The sequence below is a fragment of the Falco cherrug genome, chromosome 8 (genome assembly GCF_023634085.1).
Source record: "Falco cherrug isolate bFalChe1 chromosome 8, bFalChe1.pri, whole genome shotgun sequence".
In the NCBI taxonomy this organism is placed as follows: Eukaryota; Metazoa; Chordata; class Aves; order Falconiformes; family Falconidae; genus Falco; species Falco cherrug.
The window spans coordinates 59,852,876-59,879,762 of NC_073704.1; the positions used below are offsets into that span (position 1 = coordinate 59,852,876).

A 26,887-nucleotide genomic window follows, 5' to 3' on the forward strand; every position below is an offset into this window, starting at 1 on the left:
AAAGCGGTTGTTCATAACTCCTATTACTTTACAAAATCTTTTCAAAAAGGAGACTTTCTTTAAGGCCCGATAAAGCCTTACAGTGAGTTTAATTTTAGTTGTTTTTAAACAGCCTTTCAGTGGGGGGCAGGACTTAAAAACAAATTCTGGAGTTGTAGAATGAATGTGTCCAAGTTACAGGGAATAGGCTGCTGAAAATGAAGGTAAAATGCTAAAAAAGCTGTCATTTTTAGATTTCTTAGTTATGATTGGCTGTGTTAACATGATGTAGTAGATAAACTGTAGACTTTCTTCTCTTTGTAGCCTCCGCCTCAAATCTATGATGCACAGTTGGAAGAAAGAGAACATGCGATTGAAGAATGGAAAGGTAAAAAGTGAGCATGACAAATTACATTTATTGTAATAACTTGTATTATTAGTGTATGGCTCGCAGTACAAGTGTGCTAGATTGGAATTATGCAGTACTGCTTGTGGCCATATGAGAAGTCATGGAAATACGGAAAAATGTTCTATTTGGAGTGAATGTGTATGTGTATATGCACGTAACGTTCTGAAGTCTGTTCAACAAAATGCTTTCATTTTTTTCCCTTAAGTATTTTGTTGTTCCTAAGTGTTTGTAATCTTAACATTTTTTAATGTTAAAAATTAAGGTTTTTCTTAATATAAAATTCTGTGAAAGAGAAACATGTGCCTTCTCTTGTTGTGCATTATTTAAGCCATATTTCTTGATAATATTTACTAATTCATTTGTTCTAAATGTCTTAAATAGCAGAAGAGGGTTTTTTGGTGAGGTTTTTTTTTTCCTGTCACTGCTCGTTTATTGACCAAATAGGCTAAACTGTTGACTTAAAAGAATTAATGGCATTGTGGTACTGAAATCAATTATACCTCCTAATTTTGGTGAAAACAGTGAATGGTGAGGCGGTTCAGACTTTAAACATCTACCATCACAGGACCAAGGGTGATAGGCATCCTTACTGATTACTTAGAAAGCTCCTTCTTTTGTATAATAGCTCTTTAAATTTCAGGTACTGATGCTGATTTATATTTTCTTTAGGGCATGTTTGCACAGGTACGCTTCCAATTATTTTGGATTAATGCAAGGTGGAAAGTTAAAATGAGTCAGTTAAATTGAATCTATTTGTAAATGTTACTCAGAATTAAAGAGGTCTTAACTATTTAAATATTGCTACTCTGTTACATTAAGACTATGGGTACATTCACAAGCTACTGTGATTTAACTGAAGGTATAACTTAAAGTGTACCTGGTGCTCTGCAGCCGTAAGAGTCTTGTGCTCTAGGAAGGGCCGAGGTAAGCCAGCTTGCATGAGCAATACTACAGACACATCAAACAGAATAACGGATGCTCCTTTAAATCTACAGCTCCGACTATTTTTGTTGTTGTTCAGGTGTCTGTATCCTGAGTTGTCCTTGGGTAGTAAATGAGTTTTCACGCAATATTTTGTTTAACCCTTAACTTTCCAGGCTTTCCTCAATGTATCCATTGAGATTGTTCTTTAAGAGTAAAGATGTTTGTGTATGGTTTTGTTATCAAAGTGAAATTTCCAGGGCTTATCCACGTGTTGGTTTTTTAAATCCAAATCTGTTTGGTTTGGGGTTTGTTTCAGGGTTTGTTTTTGGTTTTTTTCGAGTTAATATTAGTGCATCATAGGTATACATAAAGTTTTGGGGTGTGTGGATGGGTGTTATTTTTAAATGGACAGCTATTCTATTTATAAAATGTTTGGTTTAGTACATGCTTACTGTCTTTCTGTGATGCATTCAAAAATTCTCTGATCATTGCTGTAGGCCTTAAAAAAAAAAAAAAGGGGGGGGGGGGGAGGGAGGGAGAAGAAATACAGTTGTATGTCCAGACTGAGTCTTAACCATTTAATTGTACCTTTATATGTACGTGAATTGTATATAAATCCTCTGTGAGCTTACAGTGTTTTTTCTGTCTCTTCTCTCATTCCTCCCACTCTTCTCTCACAAGAATTAATATACAAGGAAGTAATGGATTGGGAAGAAAGGAGCAAGAATGGTGTGGTAAAAGATCAGCCCTCAGGTTAGTCATTGTTTCAGTAGTTCTCGTGTAACTCTGGTACGTAGTGCTGATCTGTTGCGCTGTTGAGTGACGAAACCCTCCTTAATAATCCAGGTAGGAAGACGTTTTGTTGTTCAAGACTTTTGATTCTGATCTGCCTTTGGAGATCCGTGTGCAGTAGTTTTTCATTGTTACAAAGTAAGTTGCAGGAAGTCTTGTGTCCAGCACCCTAAGCTGCCTTCTCCCCAAAGGGCTCGGTCATCAAATGAAATAATCGATGCCATGTTACATCACCTGTTGCATAGATACCTCCTCTTATGCCGAATGCTTACTCTGTGCCTCTGCATGAATGAGTCCCTTTCATGCAGGGTTAAATAGCGTAAGGGGTCCTTTAAAATAGTTAACAGTGCACATTTATGCCCATGACTGAATCCTTGATGTTTGCTGCTGTTCTCTTGGTTCAGTAGTTGGAATATTATACTGTCTTTTATTAACTATATCTATTGGATCTCTCGATACTCAAGTCACTGTTCACATTGTACATTGCTTTTTTTCTTTTTCCACCTCCCCAAAGAGGGAGAAGAATAAAAATCTCTTAATGTTCACCTTGGGTTTTGAGTGCTAGGGAACTTCATACTTGCCTTTCTAATTTTTATTTCTTTATTTTCTAAGGATTTCTTGGGAAAAGTGATGCTCAGAGCTTAGAAGTGTGGTTATTTTTACCTGTAATATTGTCTTGCCTCAGATTTTATTATGTTTGGTTTACTTAGCACAGATGCAGCAGTGAATAGCAACACCAGTCCTTCCCAGTCATCATCTATCAATGACATTTCATCCATGTCAACAGAGCAAACATTGGCCTCAGATACAGACAGCAGCCTCGATGCCTTGACAGGACCACTTGAAGGATGTCGATGATCAGCCAGGATTGCAGACTTGACTTTGGAAAAGAACTCTTGCTTCCATTGGGCCTGAATTGCTTGTAAGTTCATGGAAACAAGTAGAAAAACTCCATGTTCTGCATGTTCTGCTAAAGTAATGCCTGGTTTTTTTACTCAGTTGTTATGAAACTGCCTGCTTAATGTTGTAGAATGAAAGCAAATCAATGTCTAAGGAACAAAAAAAAATTAAATTTAGACACTATTACAGGCTTTTTTTCGTTTCGGCCTATTTCAGGTGAGCAGTTATAATAGACCTTTAGCCAATAACTCCTCTTAAGTGGGTTCATGACTCTTCAGTCCCGACTGGCAGGCTTCTGTGACACAATCGTTGTTTACATTTTAGTACAGTGTTGCTTATTAGTAGGTTTTCTGAATGTGTAGTCTCTGTGAAGTTTGTTTTAACGTGTGACTGTGGCAGTTTGCTTTTAACGACTGGAGCGTTGTATCTAAGTGTGAACTCACACATTGAATGCTCTCAGTACTGTGTTTAAAGGACAGTTATTCTTCCACATAGCACTTTTTTTTTAATTGAGCCCTTTCTATCTCTACTTTCCAATGATTCTATCTTCTTGTAGAGGAGATAAATGTAAAGTTTAAAGACTATAGCCATTACTTTGTATTTCACCTATGAGTATGTGTCTCTAACTTTTTCAGTTTTTTGAACGTGGATGGAAGATACAGCGGCTTAATTAAATCTTAAGGAATGATGAGTGACTTATCTGTGAAACAGTGCCTGTGTAGAAGAGGAGAGAGTGCTAAAATGTTTTGTACTTTCTAGTTTGTGATACTGGTCCTTTAACAAAAACAAACAGAAAAGGAAATCAATCTGTGATGCTCTTCATTCACTGGAAACTGACAAAAGGACAGATGAATTGGAGAGACCTGCAGCCTCAAAAAGGGCTGCATAAATGTTTTCCATTTTTTTTAATGGGTCCATTCTATCTCATGAGTAAAGAAATAAAAATACAGTAGTTCTGAGTCACTTGTAAATTAAGTATTTAGTTAAGAGCTTAGCTCTATTCCCACCTTAGGAAAACCTCTCTTTCTGCTGGGGGAGGAATACATATTTAATAACAGATTTCCTAAATACAGTGTCAGAGATAAGGAAGAGATCATTTGCTGTTTCAGTACAGTTTTCAGAATCCTATAATATAAACATTGCCTACTATATTGCAAAACAGGTTTAATTGGAAAACATTTGCAGTAGAATAGGGCTTGAATTGCGTTATACTACACATGAAATTGTACACATTCACTTTGGACTGCACAGGTGTGAAATTTTGCTAAAGGATCTTGTGTGTGCGTGCATGTGAGACTAAACTATGTAACTATAAGAGTAATAGAGATGTACAAGATTAGGTAAAACACCACTTTCTTAAAGGCACTATATTTAGCTGTTGATCCAGATATTCTTGACTTGAATATATAACTAGAACTTATAAAATATACTGGCCCAGACAGCCACTGCATTACTGACATATTTCTCTTGTAAAAGAAAATTTGGTTTGAAGAGCAGCAATTTCTCTTTACACAAGCATTGCTTTTATGTTAAAATTGTCCCCCTTTCTAATAGCTTAATTTGCTGTAGCAAAAATAATAAGGTTTTACTGTCTCAGAAGGGTAAACAAAAATCTAAAAATTAACAAAGTCCTTCAGAATTGTCATCTGGAATCCTGGATCTTTAAAATTCTGTAATTGAATTGCAGGATATCGAGGCTTGGGTTTTTTCTTGTTGTTTGCTTTTAAAGTTTATCTTTGGATACTGACAGTATATGTGAAATATTTTAGTGCATTTTTGTCACTAGAAAAAAAACATTTAAAAATACGTATTTGCCATATAGCAGAGCAGTACAGGTTGCTGTTCATTTGCATAACTTTAGTAATTTTAACTTACACAAATAACAACTATTAAAGACACCTATTTAAAGTGAGCATTAGTGATTCACTATGGAAGTAATCTACTGGGTTTCACTTTTCAAGATTTTAATCTTTTTCAACTGAAATTGCACTGTGCTGTGCTCATTTTAACAGTTACTGCTTTAGAATACTTAATTTTTATTTTTACTTTTTTTCTCCCCCCTGCTATGTGTTTTAGAAATTGGCAGAGTTTGAATTTTTCCTATTGGACTGGAGCCACTCAGAACAGCGGGGGGTTGGACCAGATGACCTCTGGGTCTCTTCCAACCTGAATTATTCTGTGATTTAAATTATCTTTTTCAACGTAACTACCAGATCTCCATGATTTGAACTGGTATATGACCTTCCCCTAGTACATACTGTTAGCCTGAGTATGTACTCTTGGAATAAAAAAAACCCCTGCAGTTAACTGAGTTTATTTGCAAATCCTGTAGGAAAAGCTGTCTCATACCTTCTTTTTTGATGTCTTCTTGCTGTGGCATACATTGAAGCTTCAAAATTTTACAGGAATGTTGCTGCCTTTGGAGCATGTCTGTGAATATTGTGGATTTTGATTCTGGTATAATTCAAAACAGAATTGCTAATAACCTGAATGAACATCTATTTCAAGAAGGCACATATGCAGATTATATTCAGGAAAACACATGCAGAACAGATGCATGCTAAAGTTCCCATGCTGTGTCAGTGTGCACATATAGACTATAAATGCACTGCATGCAGATTACATACATATAGTTGTATTCCTGACTGCAGATTAAGTTCAGTGCCACATTTGTGAAATGATTGTCAGTGCTGTGAGAACCTCATCATTGATGGAAAACAAAATGCGTATGTAACTTGATAGGGGTTTAAAAGTTTAGAGATTTTGGTGTGCAATATAATCACTTTTATTCCTAATACTAAAATCATGTATGTAAAGTGATGCAATTGACCATTTTTTTGCACTTTGGCATTTATAAATATTTATATGTATTTAAAGATTAAGAATATGTGAGCGTGTGTATACATATACATATATATAAAGAAACCTGCTCAGTTTTGTAAACGTGAATGTTGCTTTTCTTTGAGAGACTTTGTACAGTGTTAACACTACCACAGTATACAAACAATTTATGAAAGATGACTAAAAATAAGTGGTGGTCAATGAAGATACAATCTGTAATCTTAACTGCTCACCTGAAAAAGTGAAGGATCTATGGCTATCAATCAGATTATTTACCAGAAACATTATGTTAAATATATGAACACTGAGTAGCTGAATGGCATTGCAGAAATGGAGTATGTTTTCAACAGTTCATTTCATCTGTGCTCGTATCATTTTTCCTCAAAAGAGAAAAACCAAATCAACTTAGAAAGAGAAGCTTGGTGTTTTGAAATCTGGATAAGTGGCCTGTAAGTGTGCTTTGAGGAAATACTGTGATATGACAAGTCTGGTTTTTTTTTATTGAAAAAGATGAAAAATGAATGTCAAAATTAAGGCTTTGTCTGCATGGATCATACAAAATAAACTAATGACTGGAAACTACTGTTTGCAAACAGCCTTTGAAGTTTTGTAAGGTTTCCAGTAAGGGTTTACATTTTCTTGTCAACATAATGAAAAACAAACTCAACCTTTACTAGAAATTAACTAGTTGGTTGGTAAGTTTCAAAAACTGTTAGGCACCAGAGGGCTCTGGAGGTTTTCTTTGTCTTTAAGTCCTGACAGAGCGTATGTGTTTATTCAGAATTAATTAAAAAGGAAAAAAAAAAAAGATTCCATATGATTGCATTTGGCTTAAAATTATGATATTATGAAAGAAGTAGGGTTTAGACTTTCAAAATACAGCTGAGATACTGAGTCTCCAAGAAGTACGTGGATGACCCTTCTTTTGGCAGAAGCGCAGTCTAGTTGGTGTGTGCTGGAAGTTGAGATGTTAAAGTGCAGACAAATCTTTACTGAACATAATGCTGGTTTGGAGTACGGGTTCAGTCTTGCAGCAATACGGGGGTGCGGAGTGTTTCATTTGGATTGTGACACTTGGAAGTACTTGCAGCGTCGTGGGGGGTAAATGCTGAACAGCCTTTGTCTGTATATTCTACATATGTCATATGGATTCTATCAGGGCTTGATGCTAAACTTGGTGATACCATATACTGGGAACCAAATTCTTTCCTGGGATGTGTATTGTGTAATTCCTGCTCAAAACTGGCTTTGATCCAGGGACACCTGCACCCAGATGCAGAATTTGGACTTGAGTTCCTATAGATGAATCTAGTGATTTCTTTGCTTTTCCAGAGTGTCTTTGATTTTATTTTTAACATGTTGAAATATGACAGAAAAAGTGTATTCTGGCTCATTATTTTACATATATTTTTTATTGTCTATTACATGAGTGATAGTGATGTTCTAAAAGCTTATTACACAACTTATCAAATTGGTTTTATTTCTTGCCCACCCTGCATGCTAAAAATGTCTGGAGCTAAACTAATGTTTTAAGTAAGCCATCTTTTCTCATATTAGTGTTGGAGGAAAGTGGAGAGATAATCATCGTTTGTGTTCTATAAAATGACTATTTTTGTAGCTAAAATTTAGTTGTTGGATTTCAATCCCACAATGTTGCTTTGTGGATATAAATTTACCTGGGTCCGCTATTTCAAACAGTATATGTATAACAAGTCCAGTATAAAATTAAACTAATAAAATGCACACTTCTGCAGTTTGTTGAAAATATGGCAAATTATTGTGGTCCAAGAATTCAAAACAAAATAGAGGAAATGCCTTTAACTGTTTAAGTTTTTATTCCTTGATGCTGCTGCTTATTTTTAGAAAAGGTGCTTGCAGTTTTGCACAAAACAAATCAACTTTATTAATTGCTGGGTTTGAAGCACTTTAGGATTTTTCTAAATACAACCAGTATATGGTGTAAAAAGGAATAACATGAAAAAATGTTTAATGTGTTTAAATTTTGGTTGCAATCTTTGCTCTTCTGACAGATTTGCTCAGCGTGTTCCTTTAAATATAAACCTGTTTTGAGAGATTTGAAATGAGAAAATTTTTTATGGGCTGAAATTTAACACATAGTAAGAGATCATTTGGGAAACATCTTGTACTCAAATGCCTGTAGGGTGACATGAATAGCAATGTGACTGCCTAGCCATCTATTACATAAAGATACAACATTGTTCCTAAAGCAAGGTCAGCTGGCTATAAGCGCTAGGATTATTTTTCTTAAACAAAACCCTTTTTATTAACTTTGGCTATGCATCATAAGGTAGTTGTACATGCTGTGGTAAGGCCATAACATCTGCTTATGGGGACTCTGCTGCAGTAGATGCTCTATGAATACCACAGGAAGACACTGTCCCTGTTCTGAAATACTAGTCTGAGACCCTGGTACTTTCTAGGGTGTACTTAAGTAAGTACGTGTGTATTTGTTTCCCAGCTGGGTCTGTAGTTCAGCACTCCATAGTTTCTTAGGATAACAAAAGCAGAGGAGAAAGTAATCAGGTAAGAACAACATTTTGTGTTCATTAACTACTGAAACAGTAGTCATTTTTCTTACTGATAACAGCTAATTTAATACCCGTGAGCATATGCTACTGTGTTGTCTTCTAAGGGGGAAAAACTTTTTTGAACAACCAAGTGTGTCACTAGCTTTTCTATGAATTCAGACTCTTAAATTGGTGCTAATTTTTTAAAAGAAAATGTAACGGATGGTTAGCAGTGTATTTGTCTGTTTTTGATACCAATATTTTCTTAAATGGTGGCAAGCCAAACTTTATAAAATGACTAATGTGCATTTTCAGCTTCATCAGATTCCCAGATTTTCCTAAAGTAAAATGTTTAAACTTCCATGGTAGTCACTGGATCTTTGGAGCTATTGCATTCAGGTGTTTATACACTAATGAAATGAACACAATTAGAAAAGACAGCAATACATAACTATCCCTTTCTTTAAGTTATATGACATGTTGGGGTCCCCAGGTGGTTTTAGCAGTTCAGTGTAACCAAGATATGTAATTAAGAGCAAATCAGATACCTGTGTGCAGTTAACTCAGTACAGTGAAGCCTTACCTGATCATTAAGACAATTTATAAAGATTATACAAATTTTCATCTATTTTAAAGAGGGAGTAGCAAATAGAAATAATAATTGTTTTCGTACAAATTCAGATGTTAATTCCAAAGAATATATTCTATAGTGTATTCCAGAAGACATGCTATTAAGGGAGTATAATAGGTTCCTCGAGTGATTTGTTATGAAATCCTGTTTCATCTAATGACTCAGAATAAAAACCCTCCACAAATCAGTTTGAGAATTTCTTTTGAAATGCCTTCAAGTTCTAACTCCCGACAGAGTGCTTTGTATGTCTTGTTTTGGCCCTCTTCCCACCTTCTCTCCAAATGTCACAAAAAGTAGCATCAAGCCCTATCACTTGTTACAGTGTTCTGATTTTATGGCCTTAATATTAGTTATAGTATGGAATATAATTTCAGAAGAAAGGTGTGCTTTGAAGTCTAATTATATAGATACATGTGGCCTCTTCTGCCTATGAAATTAGGCTTTGAATGTCATATCTCATTCTCGATGCTTGTGCAATAGGAACATGTTCCTTTCAATGCAGTGGCTATTTTGTCTGATGCTGGACTTTGTTTTCAGGATGACTAGAAAGTTTTTTGGGTGTGGTTGTTTGTGGTTTTTTTTTTTTTAATGGACAGCAGTCATGCTTCCTTGGGGTTTTTTTGATTGATTTTCTTTAAGGAAGCTAGAATTTCATAAGGAAAACTGTCAATAACAAGTTCTGAATTTCTAGTTAAAGCCTCGTTCTGAAGCTTTTTGGGTTTTTTTCCCTCCAAAAACATTATCGTAATACAGTACTAAAGCCACTGTAAAATTACAAATAAATATGTATACTTAAAAGATTTGAGCAGTCTGTCTTATTTACTGTACCAATGTTTTCTTCTGCTTGGTTCTTCCTGTGTTGAAGTTTTCTGTAACCAAAATGATGTACGCTCTTAGTTATCGTCAAACATAAAGTTTCAGTTACCACTTTAGCCTCCAGTTAACCAAAAAGTAAGTATTGGTATGAAAAATGAATGAAGAACAGCTTTGAGACTGGTTGGAGCTGCTTCTCCTGATCAGCTGCAACAGTTGGACACATCAACAACACTTGGTTTTACTGCCAAGCGTATTTTGAAATGCGTTCTTTTTAAATTGCGGAAGCTCGCCTGGTAATACTGACGGATCTGTATTCCCATCCGTGTGCTTAAGCAGTATCGTAATCAGATTGTCAGACTTCTTTGCAACTTTCGCGTAAGCTACTGGCTATATACATGTGTGTGTATATATGTACATACATAAAAGGACTTGGGAGGAATTTTCTCTTCACCTCGTGCCCAAACAATATGTGTTGTTTTTGTTCCCACTGAGCAAAACAGAGGTGTAGCTAATTTTAAAAAATAGTTCCATTGTACGTACTTTGAGGAAGAGGGAAGTATTCTTGCAGAGACAGTGATGAGGTTTCCAGGCACTTTGCCAAGCTGTCTGCTCTAACTCCAGGGATGGTGAAGTAAAACTTCACAGCTACTTTGATCTAACTGCTTTTAATGAAGGTTTTCCAGTATTAAAGGGAGGGTTAACATACCTGCCTTTCTAGGTACGGGGCTAGGGCTCTCAGCCAGACTTTGGTGTTGTAAAAGCTTCACATTATGAGAGTCTGAAATAGTTTTCACAGCAGCTTTGTCATTTCTTGCCTGGAGAACTTGGAAGTTTTATTTCTTCTCTACAGAGCATTGCAGCAGAGTATCTGGATGAAGCAGGGATGCCCGGTAGATCCCAAAGCTCCCCTGGATTTGGTGATAGGATGTTTTTGAGATTGCTGCTTCAGCTACAGAGGAAGATCCAGTTCATTTAATAGATAACAAGGACAACAACGGCAACACAAAGAAGCAGGATGATGACATGCACGCAGGGAAGTGCTTTACAAAGCATTACCCAGGTATATTCCTTGCCTTGCGTCATACCTTTCCTTTATATTTCCTGCAAATTCTTGAAGTTGGCAGGACAGTTCTAGAAAGGTAAGGAGGGATGGAACTGGTTAAATGAGACCCAAATTTTTTGAGAAGTTGTTTTTCTCATAGTAATGAGGTCTGAGAAGGTAAACAAGAAAAAAAAAAGTGGAGAAAAGAAACAAGAATGTAAGCGCATGGAATTCAAATTTAAAAACTGCTGGGTTCACGATTACCTGGTGCGAAGGTAGGGCAGCAGAGCAGCAAGGTGCGGTTCAGTGGTCGCTGCTGGAGACCAGGCAGTGCATGCAGTGGTTGGCCAGTGTGCACTTACACGTAAAGGGCTTGTAGCATTGCCCTGGGCATGGAATAGGGCAGGGCTGCTTCACTCCATGAGCCCTCTGGGATAAGACTGGGGTTCTGATTGATGCATGTTTCATCTTAAAACCAGCTGCTTGCTCTTCTCTGGGGGAGAAGAAAACCATCTGTGTGGTTTCTGCTTACACACCATGAGCTGTTCTAGCGAGACACTGACCATCTATTTGGTAACTCACTCTTGCTTTTAAGCTTGCTGAAGAGCAAATAATGAGCCACATGGTTTTCTCATACAATTTTAAATTCTTTACAGGTTTAAGTATACAGATGCCAGTGTTCCTGTTAAAGTTCCTCTGCACTGGGTTAAAAGAACAGTGGTTATTTTCTTGATGCTGAACTGCATATGTTTCATTAATCAAAATAGTATCAAAAGAGTGAATGCATTTCTCGCGTAGAGAGAGGTAGCTCCAAAGAGATGTGAGGGAGGGAGCCTACTGGTGATAGTCTTAAGCATAATGTGTTCTTATGGGAGTCCTGTAGGGAGGCTAGTCGTGATCTGGAGGAGTAAATGGCTTTGTAAGAGACCTCCTCCATGAATGAGTATCCCTTTAGTGAGCAGGCAGGGACTGCACAACAGCCCTGGATCTGTGCCATGGGGCCAGGTCACTGTGCTGCGTGGAGCTGTGTGGAGATGCAGGTGTGTCATCTTGTTTCTCTGTCTCTTAACCGAAGCAGCTGGCTTTGGGGTGCAGGTGTGAGTTCAGCGCTCTCTTAAAGCCCATGTAGTACCTCTGGTGTGGCTGGTAAAACACTCCAGCATGTGTGACATCCCTTGATTAAAACCACTCAGCTGCTTGGACATGTAGTGCATTGGTAGGAGACTCAAGGCTGGCTGAGAAATACCAGGGTGCGTCCCCAGCACGCTGCATGGGCTGGCCTGGAGCTGGAAGTGCAAAGTGCCGGAAAGATTTTTTCCAGTGAGAGAAAGAATCCCTGGCATGAGCAGGGTGGTGCATAGCTCCTGGAGTTCAGGGATTCTGAGGAGTTTGTATCAACTTCTCCCTTTGTAATAGCCTAGGTTTTGCTGCTGGGTTTCTTATTTCACCTCTGCAGTGGGAGTATGTGCTGAAATGGGGATGTGACCTTCCTCTCTCCTACAGTTCAGCTCCATTTCAAACTGAACGTGCTCCTGTTTATTTCCATCTGTTAATTTCCCCAAAGGTTTCAAAAAACTCTTCCATTTCTCTTTGGAGCATTTCATTTCTTCTCTCTGCATCTTCCTTTGCTCTCTCTGCATTTTGCATTTTCATCTCCACAAGGCTGTACCACTTACGCTGCTGTCCCAGTTTTGAATGCAAACCCTTAATCTCTGACTGCAGCTCTCTGTTTCGCTGCTCCAGGCTGTTGGAAAGACAGGCATGGTAAATTAGAGGATTTTTCCTTCCCCTTTCTTAATAAAGCTAGAGGCATTTTTAGAGCTAGCCTTTTTTAACATACGTTCCCATAAACACAAGTATTGGCATCCCCAATACTTTTCCAATTTATGGTGTTACATATTAAAATAAAAGCTGCTATTTTTAGTAATCCTATTTTACAATAAATATAAATAATTGCATTGCCAAAGGAGTCAGTTTCGGGGTTGGGGCGTTGGGGTTTTTTTGGTAGTGGAATATTACAGTAGTCTAACAGCAAATGGCAATGCAACATATTTTAGGAAACACTGCGTATATCGCAGTTCCCTTGAACTGCAAGAGAAAATAAAAGCAGAATACAGCAAAGATTAAAAAAAAAAAAAAGGCAGCTAAAAACCTAGGAATAGTTGCTTTACTAAGAAGAAACTGATGATTACTTCTTTAAGAAGTTGAAGATTAAATGGAGTTTTTTCTTTACACAGTGTTCAAGGCAAAGTGTAATTCAACGTTACCCACTTGCCATCTGCTGAAATTATGCGCATTGAGGTATTTTATGTTCTATGTCAGTTTGCATGACATACCTGTAACTTTAAGTAATTAACAATACTATATTTAAAATGTTAATTCCTTTTAACTACACAATAGAAAAGCAGTACTATACGGAAAGTGGATCCTGAAAATGTCACTGCCTTTTTGCTTTGATAACAAGCTGTGGCTAAATCTATTCAGTTTCTAATCTTAGAAACTGGGAAAATACTTATGAACACTTTCCTCAGAGTTGTTAAAATTCATGACTTGCAATTTGTAAAGAATAATGACTTACTGCTAACGCTGCCGAGAAGCCCGTATATTTTTCCCTAGAGAAACGGCTCAGTATTGGATTAAGGCAAAAGGGAAAAACACACAATAGACCTGAGGTTTTTCCAGAGCTCTGTGCAGCCCTGCAAAAAAAAAAAAAAAAAAAAAAATCTTACAGATGTTCTGGAGTTTCTCAAGCACCTCACGTGACAATGAATTTGAGTAACTGTATAATTGCTAACCTAATCCTGTAATGCTGGATCCTGGGCAGCGTTCGCAGCGGTGTGTGGAGGCATGGACTGCAGCAGCATCCATAGACCCTACTCACAGAGAAGGACCCCGTAGTAGTTGCACACAGCAGGAAAAGATACCTTCCCTGAAGCCTCATAGTTTTTAAAATTATTTACCTTGCGATTTTAGATTCGTACTTGGCCTTCTGTCTGGACATCAGCATCTTCAGATTTGCCAGGTGGTGCTGGGGGGAGGTCGGGTTTGCTGGCGAGTCACTGGAGGAAGCAAAGCTGTTGCTGTTGTCCACTGGGATGTGTCCCGTGTTTTCCTGGTCCTGCAAAACATGACTTACAGCTGCGTTGGTTTCTTGGGAGCCCTCTGGGTGGGCAAGTTTTGTCAAGTATCTTGAAGGAGGATTTTCTTCAAACATGGTTCAGCAGTGGGAGCCTGAGTGTGCCCAGCCAGCACCGCCTGTGCCCTCCGGGCGCTCTTGAGGGCTCCGATGCCTTTTCTGTTTTAGAGGAGACCTTGTTTTTCTGTCTGTTCTGCTCTGCCTTGTCCCAGGCTGTGAGAGTGTTCTTCCTCACCCACAGCTGTTAGAAGCTTTTCAAATACTTGGAAATAATCCATTTTGCTGGAGCATGGATCTTATTTCAGGCTCCAGCCTTGCTGTTTGTACACAGCAGGCTGAGGGCTTGAGCTGCTGCGCCCGGCTGCTGCCCGCTCGCCTTTATTGTTGTGGCTGGTTTATTCTCACCTCCAGGACCTACTACTACTTTCTTACCCTCGGTCTAATTTGTCTGATATTTGTAGGTGGCCTATTTGATGGCTGTCCGCCCCTGCCTAGCCTCGCTCCTGGGCTGGGGGGTGAATCCTGCACACCAGCCTGGTCCTGGGGCTGCGCAGGGGGAGCAGGGTGCCCGCTCGGCAGGCTGCGGGGATGGGGCTGCTCGTGTTCCCTGTGCAGGCATCAGAAAAGAGACGGGTTACATCGGTCGTGGCTGCACCGAATCCAGCCAGGCAGGCGTGAGAAAGGCGGCACGAGTGTGAAATGGCTCGTGGTGCTGCCCCATCCATCCCTGGTGCTCCCGCTCTGTCTGCCGCAGAGAGAGCAACCGTCCGTGGGGCAAGCGAGGGAGGCCAGCTCCTCTGGCCATCGTGCTCCAAGGACGAGAAACCAGAGGGTAAGGAAAATTAGGCCACATCAAGTATTTTTTTTTTCCAAAGGGAATTGAAATATAACTGATGTGCATAAATACAGAGTGTTTATTTTAGCTGCCTGTTCTCACAAGAGAATCAAGCACAGTACAGAAATAACTTGATTATAGCTAAATGAAAGATGAGAAAACTATGCATGCAGTTGAAATGTGTGTCTGAAGATTAATAGAGATGGTTTAAAATAATCTGCAAAGTTGTTTTCTTTCCCTGACGCCCACCTGTTCCCTCTCATGGCACAAGAAGTGAAAATGAGCTGGTTTAAGTGCTGCTCTATTTCTGTAAGTGTTTTACTGGGCTGTGTGAAGGCCACCCCAGGCTTTCAGTGTGCCCACCTGGCACGTCTGTGGGGCAGGAGCTGGGGCAGGGAGGCTATTGAGCCACTTGCCCACTGTCACCTGCGTCCCTCCAGTGGGAAGGGTCTTGGAAATGGGCGGGGGGGTGGGGGGGTGGGGTGTCTTAGGGATGTAAAGAAGGCCTGGGGTGAGGATTATACAAAATAAGTAGACAAGGCTTTAGCCTTCTGAGGCTGAGACGCTGTACTGGAGGAAGGGGGGGGAATCCCCTAATTTGATTTTGCCAAAGTAAAACAATAAACTGATTTAAACACCACTATCAATACCCCCCTCTCCCTACCCAATACTGCGGTTGCTGCTAACCTAAACGTTTCCTCCAGAAAAAGATATTCCTGGAGTTTTAATGCCAGTGCTTTACATGAGTTCTGTTTCTATTAATAAGCTGACAGATGGTTGTAGTTTCTGGGTTTGGTTTCATTGATTAATCTGTTTTCTTCCTGCCCCCCCCCCCCCCAAGGAGAGAGGCACAGCTGTGCCCACCAGCAGCTGCTGTTGCACAGACCTGATGGCTGGGGAGCGATGCTGGCGCTGCTGCCCATCGGCAGGCTGGGAGGGAGCCGGCATGGACCATCCTGGCCAAGTCGGGAGGGAGAAGCGGGACAGCCGAGGGGTCCCTGCCTGACGGCAGACGGACCAGGAGCAGCCTGACCTTCGTGGTCCCCTTTGCAGTTACAGTGTGGTAACAACATGATGTGGGTGAAATTAAGGAGGTCCGCGGGATACAGGATATTAGGAGGCACGTCACCTCTGGTCATGGCCGCCCAGCCAATGCTTTGCTGGAGCTGGTTCAAGCAGCTCATGTGGGAGCCCCTTTGGAGGCGGCAGGTTTTCATCACGTGGGGCTGGGACCTGGGAAAAGCAGCCCTTAGTCCCATGCCTCGAACACCAGAGCTGTGTGTTGGCACCGAGACAGTGACCGGTTCCTTTCTCTTGGTGCTCGTTTGCTGCAGGGCCGCTCCGTTGTGGAGTCAACCATGCAATAAAGTGACCGGGAAAACCCTGTGAGGGTGTAGCATGCTGCGCTGCTCTGCTTCGCCTTCCTTGGGCTGCTGGGCGCTGGCTTGGACGCTTGTGCTAGCTCGTGCTCCTCTGGGAGAGCTCTCTTCATTTCTGGATTTTGCTAATTACTCACCTTGACATTACCTTGGAGCTGATGTGCAAAGAAAAGATGACAGATGAAACAAGGCCCCTTCCCAGCTGCCCCTCACACGTGCTCACCTCGGGTTGCTCTGAAGCCGCAGCAGCATGTGAAGCTTGTCAGCGCTGATGGTGTAACAAAGGGTGCTGGGGTGGGGGGGCTGAGAGAGATGTGGCTTCTCTGTTTTCTTCTGGAGGTCAGTGCTTGTGGTGGGGCTTTATAGCAGGAACCACATGAAGAAAAATGCTCCCTGGCTCAGAAGCTGACAGCCCCTTGACAAGGGGTTAATGCGGGCGCTGGGCTGGCAGTGTCAGCACGGACAGAGGAAGGTGAGTGAACAAAAACTTGCACTGAAGGTTGCTGCTCAGGTGCCAGCTTTGAGGGTGGGATGAAGGTGAGGGGGCGATGCACAAGGTCCTGCCACAGAAAATGGTTTCTTCAAGCAGGAGACTGTCTGCTGGGTGTCCTGCTGCTGGTCGCAGACCCAGGGTGCAGAGGGGTTTGTGCATCTCGGGCAGCTTTCTGTGGCGTGTGCTGACAGCAGCGCTGACGACAACTGATTTCTCAGAATTCACATCCCGGTGGTTCTTGGACAGTCCTGGAGCACCTCTTTCATAGGGTGGCTGCCAAGCTCCGGCTTAGGAACTCAGCAAGCATCAGAGCAACATCAACAGGGTATGACAGCTGGAATCCATGCTTCCTCTCCTAATTGTAACCTTGATCAGGCACAGCACTGTATAATGTTGATTTCCTCCCCCCCACCCCCATCTGGATTTACATTTATTCATATGCCGTGTTCTCCTTTCACCTTCCCTACGGCTTCTGAGGGAAGATTGCTTGTATTGGTTTCCCGACAATTTAAAGGTCAGCGATGAAAAGAGCTGTGTGTTGTGTTGCCCTGAGGCAGAGGAAGAGCTCTGTTCCAGACTCCCAGCTTGCAAGGAGCTGGGATGTTTTGAAAAAATTGTTTCTTATTTTGGACCGACTTGGGATGGAGTTTGTGAATCTCTGCGATGCCCTCTCCCTGGAGCGCAGAGATGCTGCCATGTGTGGTTAAAATTTAGCGTGATTGAAAATAGTTCCTCCAGGCAAGTTGTAGGATTCAGCCTCCCTCGGTTCTGGTCCCGTGCCAGCTGCCTGTTCCCCTGCGTTGCCTCTGAGCTCTAGAAGGGAGACCAGAGCACCCTTGCTTCGCCTTTTGTTGGGTATCATTGGCACTGCAGACAGATGAGATGAGGATGTCTGTGCCCCAGGGATGCTCGCGTCGGGGGTTACTGCCTGGGTAGCAGCTCACAGCCTCCTTTGCACAAAGGCTGGTGAGAACGGGGCTCTGGGTTTGTAAGCTGGGTCTGTCCGCACTTTCTCCTCTTCAACCTGGTAGTAGGGACAAGGTCAGTTGCCAGCAAGGGAGAAGCCAGAGTGATCTGCGTGCAGCTTGCAGGACATCTCCTTAGGCCAGGCTCGACTGTTTCGGTATGTTTTATGTAGAGATATATATATATATATATATATATATATATATATAAAATAGCAGCGTGCCCTGGCAGCCAAGTGCTTCTCAAAATGCACGACCAGGTGTGCAGCAGAAGGTTGGGTGAGGTAAGGAGAGCTGGCCCCTCGCTCGGAGACACCCCGCTCCTGAGCCCGTGGTGCGGCTGGGCTGGAGCACCTGGCCTGAGCCAGGGAACCGCCGCTGGCAAGCCGCTGCCCTCTCCAGCGGGATGCAGTCGGAGCTGTGTGTGGTGCCAGGGTGGGTGGGTCTGAAGTTTAATAATTTCAGATGTTCTTTAGGAAAATATCTTAATTCTCTTCAAACAGTGACACACTCGCCCTGCAGCGTGTCTGCTAACTTGGTATATTTTATAGTTACTTTGGAGCTAGGTCAGACTTACACATTTTTATGAGTTCTTTGCTTGCACACATTTATTCAGACTGAAATTCCACACTTCCTATGTGTTGTAATGAAAGAAACAGTTCTCATGGACTGCCCTTTACAGAGTGATTTGTCTTGAGCTATGTTTGGAAACCAGAACCCAATTAAAATACATGAACCGATTTTTGTATTAGTTGAAACCACCTGTAGTCAACATGTTTTGCATCTAAAATCGACTTCATTGCTATCTTGGTTTGCCATTAATAAATTGAAAGTTTAGTTCTTGCTGGGGTTTTGCAGGCTGTCCTTCTGCCGTGTTAGAATGGTGACTCCCGTAGTCTCATCTCTTGTTTTCCTCTTGCAGTTGAATTAAAAATAAAATCAATTCCCTGTGCTTTTTCTTTTCCTTTTTTTCCCAAATCCCATTTGGTCTTTTTTAATTCTGAATGAACTATTCGCTGTGCTAAATTTGGTGAATAAATGGAAACAAAGAAAATATTCTCTCTGCACCTGCAGAGACCCAGGACAGACCACCCTTGGCTGGGACAGCCTCTGGGTCCAGGTGCTTACCGACTTCAGGAGTCTGAGCTCTTAAAATTTTGGCAGCAGTCCTGTATTGTTTGATAGCAATCCTTCTGCAAAGAGAAAGAGGAGCAAAATAATAAAAAGCAACTTTTCATTACTTGGTTTTAAAAGCTAATTAAATTTATAATCTTTTTTTGCTTTTTTTATGAAGCTTGTTGCACAAAGTTGTTGCCACAGCCTTAGTAGAGGAGGAAGAGGCACGTATGGCTCCATGCCGTAAGAACTTGAGTGTTCCAAGCTTTGGGACTTGGGAATGTTGTATAGTGCCCTGCCTGCGTAACCTGAGGTTTTTGTGCATAAATACAGAGGTCTGCAGGTGAATAGCATCACGAGGCCCCTTCCAGCTTCTATTGAAAAATAGAGCTGCAGAGTCCTTACTGTGACCCCAGAAAGGGCTGGGAATATTTTGGGGTTTTTTTTGCTGGTCGCAGGGCTGCAGCTGCTTGCGGTATCGCCCTCTTCCCCGCCAGCGCCAGGTTCTGTCCCTGCGAGCGGCCGCTGCCCAGCTGTAGCGCTGCGGGGCTGGGGGCTTCGGCGTCCTGCCCGGTGGGACGCGCTGCCAGGTGTGAGGGGCTGTTGCTGCCAGAGGGCAGGAATGAGTGGGAAGGGAAAAATGACCTTTTATTCTTCCCTCTCCAGAGGAGAAGGGGAATATTCAGCCGCTTACCCACTAGATGTCACGGTTGGGTCTGGGTTTGTGCTGCGGGGGCCGGCGCAGCCTGAGCCCCCAGGCTTGGGGAAGGAAAACCGCACCGTTTTTTCAAGCTCACTGGTAGTTTGTGACCAACATCTTATAAAAGCAAGCCATAAAGTAATTATCATCGCTTAAACAAGGGTGAAAGGGCTGGCGGAGTATTTCAAAAGCAGAGGTTTCTGGCAGGAGAGGGCACTGTGTGCTTTGCTATATCCGAGGGAACGCGCAGCGGGCTTTCGGGTGGGAGCTGTGCAGCCGCAGGGCGGCCACCCCGCTGCCCCTGCGGTGGGACACGGCCCCCTGCCACCGGGAGAAGCTCCCAAGGGAAGAGCTTGTGAGCCCAGGGTTGCTCCCTGCTCCTCTTTCCATACCACGCTGGGTTTGAGTGAAAACCTGCTTTGTGTGTGATGCTGGCTTAATACGGGGAGAAGGGGCTGTTGGTGGAAAGGGCTGGGGCACAGGCAGAGCGAGTTGGGGGGGTGACCTGGGGCTGCAGCACGGACAGCATCTGCATCGCTCGACAAAAGCATCCTCACTAAATCTATTCCAGTAGCTCTAATCTAAGCTGATTTTCTCCCTCCCAGCTGTATTTTGTGTCTTAAACATAGTTTACCTGTTTGCTTTAAGTGTGGGGTTTCCATCTGGGGAGAAAATGGTGTTTTATTTGAAACACGTGTTCAGATCCACTCTCATCCTTCATTTTCTTCTGTACAATAGCTCCTGTTGTGTTATAATGGGGAAAAAACTACTTGGAAGAAACCCTCCCAAACTGCCTGCCTTATGGATTTCATTTTTATTGGAGGCAGTTTTGATGCAATTCCCGACTTTGTTTTTATTTTAGCTCTGCAGATCTGCAAGGAAGGATTTCAAGTATTCGTTTTGTTCAGTGCTAAAGGCAAGCCAGCTTTCTTGTGCTTCAGAATGACCCTTAACCACTCACAGGGAACAGCCTGTTCAGTTCAGCATTTGTATTTCTGGTTAACATTAATAGGAGCTGCTGATTTTCAGGCTGTCATTCAGTTTTAAGGGTTTTTCTTTCCTTTCAGGATCTTCCCAAGGCATGTTTCAATGTGGGACTTTTGTCTTTGCATAAGGAGAAGACTTTGACTTTAAAATAGCAAAAATGTTGAGAGCTCCTGCAATCCCTCTGGAAATGATAATTTCAACAAATGCCTGCTGCTCTGCTTGAAGCGAGCTGTCGTGTTTAGCTGCATTTTGGATGGTGTCTATAAACACAGCAGCTGTCTGCATGCAAACGGGACTTTCCAGCAGTGCATAATATGAAAAGAATCTTATTACCAGTTTAAGGAAAAAAAAAAAAGCAAGAAAGGCTCAAAGAGCTCAGATGATGCCAGCTTCCTATCAGCTCCAACAATTGTCTAGACATCTCAGACTCATCAGATTAATGTAACGTACGTTCGGCATTTACAGCTCCGTGTTTCTTAAAGAGAGCTGGGGAAAGTGAGCTGTCCCCCAGGGCTCGGTCCAGCTCCGAAGGGCTCCTTCTTTGCTCTGTCCCACTTCTTAGTTCTTTCTTTCCTTCCTCTCCTACCTGGACTTGGGTGTCATGGGTCACTTCAATGACTCATAACTTGGAGCATGCAATGACCTTGGTTTAATGTCATTAACCTTGCTGACACCTTTGCTGGGAAGCCCCACAGCTTTTTGCCAGCTCCCCTGGGGTAGGGACATGGTCGCTTCACTTTGGTGGAGCATCCAGCCCCGTTGCAGGGGGCAGTGCCTGTGGCTGTGCGAGGGGCTGAGGCTGCCGGAGCCTGGGTGGGCTCTAGGGGGGTCGCACGGCTTCACTGTCCCCTTCTCTGGGCTTTTCCTCAGGGTGCTGCAGGTGGGACGGAGCTGAGGTCAGACCCTGAGACGGGACAGCTCGTTCTGCCGGGGATGGTTTTTGAGCTGAGTGTAGCTCTTCAGGGCAAGAATAAACCATCTCCCAGCTGCAGGAGTCACGTTGTAAAATAATACAAAATTTTGCAACAAAACCCGCCTCTTTGCTATATAGCAAGTTGCATTACTTGCTTGAGTGCAAAGGGATCAGCGTGGGTTTCGTGCCATCCCTCCTGGCCGGCCAAGCTGTGAGCGATACCACAGGGAGGCTTGGCTCTGCCTGCCTGCACCAAGGACGTTCCCAGAAAAGAAACACCAAAACACTGGAGGAAAGGCTGCTCTCATGATTTGTTCCAGTCCATCCAGAAAGAGAAAATATCAGGAATTTCCCAAGAATATCTGTAGTTTTGACTTTCCAGCTGAAGTGTCCAGAGCCGTCTGGGACGGAGGAGCACTGGTACTCGTGGGCATCCTGCCTCCCCACCAGCACCAAGACCAGCCATTTCTTCCAGGACTCTTCCCCACCCCCCCCTTTTTTTTTTTTTAGCTACGTTCAAACAAAATTTATTTGGTGCTTCTGGGTTTTTTCTTCTTCTGGTTTATGTTGACACGATGGTGTTGGGAGAGTGTGTTGGGCTGGTATACGGCTGCGTCGTTTGCATGTGTTATGGGGGGAAAAGCAGCAAGGCAATGGTGATGCTCATGGAAAAATAGCACTTTGCCAGTGTTCTTGGAGAATACAGCACAAACCTCACCAGTTCCAACTAAAGATACCGAAAAAAGAAGAATGGAGATACGTCACTTAAGAAGTTTTTTTTTGTCTAGGTAAAGCAAGCTGATAGCATTACGCTTAGTGGAAGGAATAAATCCATGTTCTTATTCAAACTGATTTTAAAAAAGCAGATTAAAAATGAAGCATGTGGTGGCTGTAGGGGCTTTAAAATTATAGCCATAAAAAGCCCCAACAACTTACTGATTTGGAGGTGCATGACTGAAAGTTGTTCCTGTCTAATCGTTACCCCGTGAAAATGATTTTGCTTTTCCCTGCACCCACTCGGGAGCTGGGTGGTTCATCCCAGACAGCTGCAATTCCCTTCAGGTCGGGGTCCTGCCTGCGGGGTGGGGGATGCTGAAGGGGCTGTGCCTGGGGGTCCCCTCCACCCCCCTCGCCCCCCCCCCCCCCCCCCCCCCAGAGCCTTGTCATGGCCGGAGGGGAGTGCAAGGGACAGTCCCCGGGGTGCCTGGTTCAGCCCACACTCGGGCAGAATTTTGGGGGAGAATAAAGCGAAATGGTGCGTGAGCCCTGTCCTGCTCTGGTGGTCCCTGGGAGGGGGGGCTTGGGCAAGGCCAGCACCGCAGGGTTGCCCTGATCCAGCCCCCGGGAACTGAGCAGGAAAGCAGCCGCAGCAGGTCCTCTGATTAAAGCACTTTTTCTTAAATGTTACTTGAAGAGAGTGGTGGTAAGGTTGAGTCATTACCAGCCATTTGCATGTACAATAACAACAGGGAAAAAGATAAAAAAATCAATGCAGGAATCAATGGAGAGCTCCCTGCTCTAGGTCTTTTGCCTGGAGCTTATCATTAGTGGACACTCAAGGAGCAGAGTACTATTAATTAGAGGAAACATTTGCAATCCAGGGGAATGACTGGCAGCTTGAAAATCGTCACATTTTTTTCTGCTAAGTTTTTGGAGGTGGGTTTGTTTTCCCTTTCTCTTTTGGACTCCTCTGTGTCCTGAATGAAGCATTTCCTTCCCACCTGTGTTTTGAAGGAGAAGAGAGTTTTCTCACCCAGGGTTTTGGGAAAGGATGGATTTCCAAAACGTGAGCAAAAGCTGGGGACAGCCCTGCTCAAGTTTAAGCCCTCTCTCAAATCTTTGGGCAGTAAATGTCTGATCCCTTCCCTCTCATACCCGCCCCTCCCCACCCCCGCCCCAGCACTGCTCACAGCCTGAAATACCACATAAATAAGAAAATAAGAATTTTTGTTGTTTTTACAAACAGTAGCCGCTGGGTTTCCAGGAGAGAATGCTCTCAGCAGGCAGAGCATCCTCTGGGTGCTGCTGGACCGGGACAGGGCAGGTGCGTGGAACATCGCCCTTCACTTTCGATCCAAGTGGAGGGGCTTGCATTGAACCTCCAGGGAAAAGCCTTGCCAGCCCCCCCCCGGGGCCGTGGCATCCCGCCATCCTCAGCTCACAGCATCATCCAAGGGGAGCGCTGGTTCTGTGGCCTTTGGCTGCTTGTCCCCAGCCACCAGGCCATGGCCCTGCGGCCATTTCATTTTCTGAAATTGTGGCCAAACTCACTTTCGGAGCTCCCAGCCTGCCCACCTCCAAACATCAGTTATGTATCGGGGGGACGGGGAGGAATAGAATACACAAATAATTGCAAAACCATAATGCTTTTGCTTATTTTTGTGACAGTTCTGTGAGCTAACAGGAGGAAAAATGGGATGAGATGTTTTTAGGGGCAGCTGTGCCCAGTGGCAGTGCTGGGGCTGGGCAGGGCTGTGCAGTGGGGCTCCCCGCAGCATCACGCCTGCAGGATGCGCACAGCGTCGTGTTGGGGAGCGTGCATGGACCTCAGGCTTCGGTCAGGCCCTGAAGCAATGTTCTTTTTAGCATTTTGGGGGAGTTATAATAAATTTAATAAGTGGGAGAGCGTACACGATCCTGCCTGGACTAGCTGGGCTTGTGAACTTGGCTCTTGGCAGTGCTTTATTGTCTGTGGTTGTGTATTTACTTTAATTAACAAACATATGCTGAGACCACATTTGAGATACTCCTTCTCCTCTGCATCATGGTTTAGCTGATCCCAGGCAGCCGCTATTAGGTGGCTTTGTATTTTGGGCTTTTTTCTTACTTACTATATTACTACTGTGAAATCATTTACAGGCCCCAGGGACGATGGCGGGGGGGGTGTGGGGTGGGGAAGCCTCTTTAAAATCAGCAATCATTCTTAGTAAAATATTCTAAATAATTCATTGCTTATTGGCTGCAGTGTGCTATGAAATGCCTTTTAGCTACTACTTGTATAAACTCTTAAAGCCCTGGTTCAAAGCCAAGCTCAGGTTAATGATCCAGCGATGTCTGTGCGAAGCTCAGCGCCGCTGCTAAAGCTGCTCCTGCAACAGCCCCATGGAGCCGGACACGGTCTGGGGGGGGCGTGGGGCTGTGGGGTGCCCACGCTGGGACCCAGTGACTCCCAGCACCCGCCCAGCAGCCCCCTGCAGACACAGCACCGTGGGTGGCAGCAGGGTGTCCCCCCAGCCCCACCATGGGACTTTGCCGCGGGGCTGTGGGCAGCAGCCTTACCCCTGCTCGTACCGGCACTGCTGCCCTGTCCGTGGGGTTGGATCTTCAGCAGCAGTTCGTTGGGCTGCGGGGGTTTTAGGTGTGCTGTTGTTCTCCGGGTGATGGAGAGGCATGTGTGGGCATGTGCCGCTGTCACTGTGCTTGGTTTTCTCAGGATTTCTGCACTGAGAAAGTCTTCTCATTCTTGCCCATGTTCTAAAGCTGGGTGGAAGATACGCTGTATTGGTGTAACACTCTCAACAGTAACCCTCAGGATTTAAGAGTGGTGACAACTGCCTTTAATGCGTGGAAGAAAGGGCAATAAATGGGAACACAGAAGTGGCTCTATTAACTCGTTTCTCCAGCAGCCTGTTTTCTATGCATGCACGCTGGAGATAAATGGGAGCGCTCAGCAGGCTGGGCTCACTCAGCGCAGTGCCAAGCACTCCCCATCGTTGTACTGTGAAGGTGTTTTTTCTTTCTTTACCATATGCCTGCTCACCTCCATCGTGTATTTGTTTCTATCCGGTTTAATCCCAATTGTTTCCTTTTGCCTCATGTGCTTCAACCCCTAAATCTGACCCGGATGAGTCCTTGCCTGACCGCTTCGGCTCTGGTGAAAAGCTGGGTGAGAGGGCTGGACTGGTCACAGGATTAGACCCAAGGCATCTGCCTCCAGCTCATCTCTTTGAGCATCACTTTCTGGTGCAGCTATAATGAAAAGGCTGAAAGAGTCCGAAGCACAAAAATTTAAATTTAAATTTTTGGTATTTATTAAATATATTGATAATTAAAAAGATAAAGCTTTTTTTAGTCACTGCCTATCAGCAGGTATCAGCATCTCTTTGCAGAGAAGATCCTAAACATCTCAGTAAAAAGTAAGGACATGGCTCAGCCCCCATCGCGTACATCAGACCTCAAGGCTGTTTCCATCGGTGGTTGGGGCAGAGCTGGTGCAGCCTGTAGGACAGGGCGTGTTTCCAGGAAAAATGGCTGGCGGAACCAATTAAAGGTTTTTCAGCATCATTCCCATTTAAAAGATGAACATTGCAGAGTTTCAGCAGTCACCAGGCTATTTATTTTGTTATTTCAAGTGTAAAATAGGTCAAATTAGGACTTAAACCACCAAACTGTTTGCAAGAGGTGATTCAGCTAAGTTTCCAAGAAGCAGCATTTTGTTACTAGACCTGAAAAACATCCATCTCAGCTGCTGGCCCTGGTCCAGAAGCAGCTCACCCCATGGCACTGGGGTCTCAGCCCCGTTAAAGACACGGGATTTGCAGGGTCTGGCTCAGGGTGCTCTTCGGAAACCCAGTGGCCATGACGTAAGGTCTGTTTCCCCGCAAAGGTCTCCAAGTGTTTCGCAAACAGTGACCTTTGCTATATCTCTTGGAGGTAGGTAAATAGTAATATACTAATTTTACAGACGACTGAGCAGCATGGAGTGTTGAAACGACTTGGCCAAGGTCAGAGCAGACAGCGGTGGGGCTGGGGGGAGAGCCCCGTCCTGCTAAATCCCATCCCTTCCTCTAATAGCTCTGAGCAGCCCCTGCCTGTAGCCGAGCTCGATGGTGTGGTGCTGAATTTAAATGGATCTCAATTTCACATACAGCAAATGCCAGGATATAAACTGGGGGTTTCGGAGCAAATCTTTTATCTGGGCATTTTTAAAGGACTGTTTCATTTAAAATTGCACTCGGCAGAAATCAGGCTCTTAGAAATTGGAAAATAAGCTGGCTCCTGAATGACAGCTATGAGGGAACAGGCGAGTTAGGGGATTAATTTGTTTGATTAAATCTTTAAAGAGTTTACTCTGAGAGTGCAGACAGGCCTGCAGATTATAGCATGGGCGCAGTGGTGGGCAAAGGAGTTATTTAGATAGAGCCCACGCGCTATCTTTCATTTTTCTCAGTCTGTAATTACTAATAAATAAAATAAAAGCAAAACCACAACCGAAACTGCAGAATTAATTGCCACGCTATTTTTGCTTCTCCAGGGTAATAAAATAGGGCAAATGACTGATGGCAGCCAAAGTGTCTCCTGCAGCCACCAGCACCCTGACGTCGGAGCTCCAGGGAGAAATCGGGCATGTAAATCACTGCGCCAGGGGGGACCAGCTCTGCGGCTTGTGCTCCGAGGAGGAACTACACTTTATCTGGAAGGAACTCCAGCATTTGGGTAACATAAATTGTGCCTGGATCAGGCTCTTATCAGGCTATTTAAAGATGCATGGCTCATATTTC

General features: G+C 43.4%; 1 protein-coding gene and 1 long non-coding RNA gene across 7 annotated transcripts in view; one reads left to right on the plus strand and one right to left on the minus strand.

The window, feature by feature from the left end:
- MAPK9 (mitogen-activated protein kinase 9) overlaps positions 1–9,804 on the plus strand; it is a 30,872-nt gene extending 21,068 nt beyond the window's left edge. Inside the window, exons 10-13 of one of the 6 annotated variants that reach the window (XM_055718092.1) lie at positions 304–367; positions 1,994–2,065; positions 2,159–2,242; positions 2,815–9,804. In XM_055718092.1, the coding sequence (XP_055574067.1) occupies positions 304–367; positions 1,994–2,065; positions 2,159–2,242; positions 2,815–2,831 (237 nt within the window). In that variant the 3' untranslated portion in view covers positions 2,832–9,804. Of the gene's footprint in view, positions 1–303; positions 375–1,993; positions 2,066–2,158; positions 2,243–2,814 lie in introns of those variants that run through there. The other 5 variants (XM_055718090.1, XM_055718093.1, XM_055718094.1 and 2 more) reach the window with 5 other exon arrangements.
- Positions 7,499–15,278, minus strand: LOC114016244 (uncharacterized). The gene is made up of 2 exons (XR_003560592.2): positions 13,823–15,278; positions 7,499–12,606 (listed from the first exon to the last, which is right to left on the minus strand). It is a non-coding gene; the product is annotated as an uncharacterized LOC114016244 (long non-coding RNA).
- Between the last annotated feature and the right edge of the window lie 11,609 nt (positions 15,279–26,887).